The 5,000-nt window shown below is 48.1% G+C and overlaps 2 protein-coding genes across 4 annotated transcripts in view; one reads left to right on the top strand and one right to left on the bottom strand.

Moving 5' to 3' along the window:
• nudt9 (nudix (nucleoside diphosphate linked moiety X)-type motif 9) overlaps positions 1-1,455 on the bottom strand; it is a 7,286-nt gene extending 5,831 nt beyond the window's left edge. For 2 of the 3 annotated variants that reach the window (XM_080835839.1, XM_080835838.1), the window contains exons 1-3: positions 1,319-1,455; positions 712-948; positions 45-134 (exon numbers count right to left, since the gene is read on the bottom strand). In XM_080835839.1, the coding sequence (XP_080691965.1) occupies positions 45-134; positions 712-948; positions 1,319-1,410 (419 nt within the window). In that variant the 5' untranslated portion in view covers positions 1,411-1,455. The remainder of the gene's footprint in view (positions 1-44; positions 135-711; positions 949-1,318) is intronic. The other variant, XM_080835840.1, reaches the window with a different exon arrangement.
• A 1,420-nt stretch (positions 1,456-2,875) lies between these two features.
• The window catches only part of mapk3 (mitogen-activated protein kinase 3), a 9,961-nt gene continuing 7,836 nt past the window's right edge, over positions 2,876-5,000 (top strand). Inside the window, exon 1 of the mRNA XM_080835086.1 lies at positions 2,876-3,285. Within this exon, the coding sequence (XP_080691212.1) occupies positions 3,074-3,285 (212 nt within the window). The 5' untranslated portion in view covers positions 2,876-3,073. The remainder of the gene's footprint in view (positions 3,286-5,000) is intronic.

The following is a 5,000-nucleotide window of genomic DNA, read 5'->3' as shown; positions in this document are numbered from 1 at the left end:
ACACACACACACACACACACACACACACACACACACACACTCACAGAGGTCTCTGGTCCTGTGTCCTGTAGTCTCCCTCATGACTGCTGCGGTCCACTGAACCATCCAGAGCATTAAACCGCGGGGAGAATGAGCTGAGGATAACAATCAATTATTCAATCAATCAATCAATCAATCAGACAATTCTCCAACACTAACACACAACCCCTCCCTTTAGCCACCCCTCACACACATACACACACACACACACACACACACAGAGCGGAGAAGTTCTTAGTAAAAGCCAGAGCTTCTTCATAAACAGGACATGACCAAGGTGTTCCATCGGAAATGCTGTATTTCAACAGGCCCTTCAGTGCTGCACCAGAACAGACCACACACACACACTCACACACTCACACACTCACACACACACACACACACACACACACTCACACACACACACACACACACACACACACACACGTCACACACACACAAGTCACACACACACACACACGTCACACACAAGTCACACACACACACACCCACACGGCCACACCAGTACAGACCCTCTCTGACCTGCTCATGCTCTGCATTGTCACTGGACGTTCGGTTGGGTGCTTATCTAGTTTACTGGATGACAGCTGATCTCATCCACCTTACCCAACTTCTTCACTTGTGCAATAACTCACTAACTCACTAACTCAATGTCTGCAATAACTCACTCACTCGATCTCCGGGTCTGCCCAAACGGGTTTGGCCGCCACCGACGGTGCCGTGTATGTCACGGGACTGTACTCGGGCCAGTCGATCTCCCAGGAGACTTTGTCGTCGGGCACCGGGAATCGGCGCGTGTCTGATCCCGGGTAGACGGGGCTGCGTGCGTTAGTGTGCAGGAACGTCGACATGATGCTGGGGCTCGCGGCGCAGAGCGAGGACACACCGGTGCTGATGGATTTACCGGGACTGTACACACATATCACGTGCAAAATGAGCGTTCAGAACACATTCATGTAACATATCAGAAATACATGTTTGCGCAGATCTAGATCCGAGGGTGAAAAGATACAGCTATCAAACCAGAAATGGTTCGGGCGTCACAACTTTTATTTCTATGACAACACCAGCTCAGAAATACTTTAATCGATATTCTAGTGTGGTTATAGTAGTGTAGTTATAGTGTTAATATAACTCGTGCCTTTGGAATAAAACTATAAACCCATGCCGTACGGTATGCTACCGGGGGCTCTTTGGTGACTGCAAAATATCCCCCAGACCACCACAGCGATCCTGTACTTCTGAACTAGTAACGTCATTGAAAAACCATTTCACCTACCAAGTTCCTCCCGAACAAACTGAGTATGGCAATCCAAAGAGAGTCAGCGCTACGTGGACCGGACCGACCCAGCTGCCAAACACCCGTTTCATTCCTGTCAAACAGCAACTCGCAGGTGCGGTAACTAGGAAGTACACGGAAAAATATAGACCATTTTCAGTGACGTCAGAAATGCGACGCCTTCAGATGCAGAGAGCGACGAAATCGGAGATGTCAACAGAGCCCAGTGTACACACCCAGATAAGCTCAGCCCGGCTGCAGTATTAACGCTTAAAGGGAGATTGCTGGGTAGGTAGCTGAGGCCGTTTGGCCTAATAGACTCGTCTCAGACCAGTGTATGTGCCACCCATACGGAGTTCGTCTAAATAGGTCTAAAATGAATCTCTCCCTTTGGTAGCTGTTACATCCGGGACACTTTCACGCAGGCTGACCCAGACTCTTCGGTGTGCACTGGGATACATTATTACAGCATTCAACAACGGGCATATTTACTGTCAGGGACGTCACTATACAGGCGTACAGTAATAGTTTAGTTTAGTGTAGGGGTCTCTACATGAGTCGGTTGTATAGCATTTTTCACTCTGGCAGGGGGACTGCCAATGGAAACTAGCCTTTTGGCCAAAATTGAATAATTGGGTGCATTTACATTTTAATGTTCATGAATGTACACTGTCCCTCTTGATCAAATAAATACATTGATCGATTGATTGAGAGCTAATATATCAATTGAGGGGTCAAGCATTATTCTAGATATGTCTTTCAATGACAATAGTAAACTGTAGCCTACGTTAAACAAACCACCGTCAACTGACCCTTTTTTCAACTGTAGCTTAATAACAATAAATACAAAAATGACACGTAAACACGCACATGCACACAGCTTACTTGTAATACTGAGCATATCGCCCTTTTTTTTTTTTTTTTACATTTTGGGAAGGAATTTTTATTTCGAGAACTAAGCTGATAGAGAGGTAACGTTAAATAAAAGTTCTGCGACGACAGATAGCGTTTAGTTAGTGATGCCTAATTCTAAGCAGAGAGTAAACAACAGGGCGTGTCGCACGCAAATGGCATCATACCTTCTCATTGGCCCTTGAGCCTATCCTTCCTATTGGGAACGCATTGGTGCAATTGTTGATAGACGGTGATAACTGATAGCAAATATCTACTGATAATTGTCATCAAGTGTAGCACATTTATTTATAAATGGTCATATCAGTAAAACCCGTCCTCTTCACTGAGATGATACTGAAACATAAGCACGGGCGGACATGGCACGAGCATATACAGCATCAACACGGCTGACAGCCTCGGTTGCAGCGCGCGCCCTTTTGCTTTCCATCTCTGCTGTCCCTTTCCCTCTTCCGCTCTAGCTCTCTCTCTCCGTTTCCATTTCCATCTCTCGCTCTCTCTCCGTTGCTTTTTCTCCGCACGGTACCGCCCACACACAAAGGCACTGTCATCTCACACACGAGCCCGCTTGCTTGGACCGCTTTGGCACGCGCGCTCACGCCAAGTTGAAGACAGATCCGCGTTCACGCACGGAATCCGTTTACATACACGCTCACACACACACTCTCACCAGAGAGAGGCCTGCACACACGTCTCCTCTTCGGCTGCCTAGGGAAGCGAATCCTCCGCGAAGAAACCTGCGTTTTTTTACCTCCCGTAAAGCCTGAATTCCGTCTGAGAGCCGCACCGTGCCCCCCCTCCGCGCCATATCGCACCGAGAACAGGCCTTCGCCGGAGAGCAGCATGGCGGATTCTAGCAGCAGCGCGTCTGCGGCCGGAGCCGCGGGCTCGAATAGCAGCGCCGCCGGGGCTGGAGGAGCGGTCGCGCCCGGGGAAGCGACGGCAGCCGCGGGATCGAAGCCAGGCCTGGAGTCGGTAAAGGGACAGAATTTTGACGTCGGCCCCCGCTACACCGACCTCCTGTACATCGGAGAGGGGGCCTATGGGATGGTCTGGTAAGAATGAATGTGTTGTTTGTGTTGATTCAGGGACTTGAAAAATCGCAGATCTGTTTGACGAACTAAAAAGGTGTTGGCTCACTAGCAGTCCAAAGGCTTAGAGAAGGGTAGACTCGGATGTAAACTCAACCAAACGGCCTAATGTTTTTACTTCCATAACCTCATAAACCATCATCTCAAAGGGTTGTTGGTGTTCTCAGTGTCATGTAAACAGCAACAGATTGCAAGGAACGCACCCATCCAACGCTAGCCAGGTGGCTAATGACTGAACTGTCATTTTAATGCACGTCCGCTAACTAGCTCTCTAGCTCTTAGCACACAGAATCTCCCCTTTTACATCCGGCCTGTTTATCCACCCTAGTCATCGGGTAACGTTGTGTCCTTTTAACTGACAGTGAATGGGTGAGAAGGCAATAGTGATAAGTAGACAAATGTCAGATTGACTTGGGTATTGCCTGCATGCTAAACTGCTAGCGAGTAATTCTCCTATTGCTACACGGCTAAATGGGCGTGGTTAAGGGGTTGCCAAATTATTTTTTGATACAGGAAGTGAGCGAGTGTTACTGCGCAGCGTTCTGTCCGCAGAACTCTAGCTAGTGACACAGCGGGCAAACTCTCAGGGTGGGTGTTTATAAATATTAGTGTTGTTAGGGGTGTTATCATCAACTGGACACGTTGTTTTGCCACAGGAAGTTGGTTAATTCCACTTGCAGAATTGCGCAACGAAGAAGGTCCAAGTCTGTTGGTGGCGCAGTGAGAAGACGCAGCTTTTTAAACATGTTGTGTCTTCTGGGCCTCAGAGTTCGCTTTGTTTACATTCTTTTGCAAACCATCTATACAATTACAATATGATTGGTTGTCAGTTCCTTAAGAACACACACGCACACACACACACATGCACACACACACTCGACCTCACTTGACATCTAAAAGTAATCACACTAAACTTTGCTGCTTAGTGCAGCTGTGGTAAAGGTTTAGTGTTTTTCAGTTTGGCTACTTGAGGCTGCTCAAACAGGCCTTGCTGTGTGTGTTGTGTGTTTGTGTGTGTGTGAGTGTTTGTTTTTCTGTGTGTGTGTGAGGAGAGAACAGACTGGTGTTTTGTTCTTTAAGCCTTCTGGAGAGATTTCTGACATACCCTTCGGCCCGACGATAACAATAACCCTTACAGAACACACACCTCTCACGCCACCTTTCTCTCCCTCTTTCTCTCTCCTCTCTTTCTCTCTCCCTGTCTTTCTCTCTCCCTGTCTTTCTCTCTTCCTCCCTCCCTCTCTCCCTGTCTTTCTCTCTCCCTCTCTGTCTGGCTGTAGGTCTTTCAGGCATGACAGTGAGTAGGGGTATTAAAGAGGCTCATTCAGATTCTTTGTGTGTGTGTGTGTGTGTGTGTGTGTGTGTGTGTGTGTGTGTGTGCGTGCGCGCACCAGAAGCGGTCATTGAAGAAGGGTAGGACTGTTGTAACATGACCACTTCTCCCTTACTTCTGTACCTTGCCCTCCCTACTCACACACACACACTAGACACACACACACACACGCACACACACACGCCTGCCCTTCCCAAGTGTGTCCCTAACAAACACACAGTCTTCTCCCTCTTTTCCTACACACACAGTCACACACAGACATACACACAGACATACACACTCCGACACTCACACACACACACTCACACACCCACACTTATACACACCCTCACAGACACACTCACAC

The sequence above is a fragment of the Sprattus sprattus genome, assembly GCF_963457725.1.
Source record: "Sprattus sprattus genome assembly, chromosome: 3".
Lineage (NCBI taxonomy): Eukaryota > Metazoa > Chordata > Actinopteri > Clupeiformes > Clupeidae > Sprattus > Sprattus sprattus.
The sequence above is the reverse complement of the archived record's forward strand: the minus strand, read 5'-3'. Positions and strand labels throughout refer to the sequence as shown.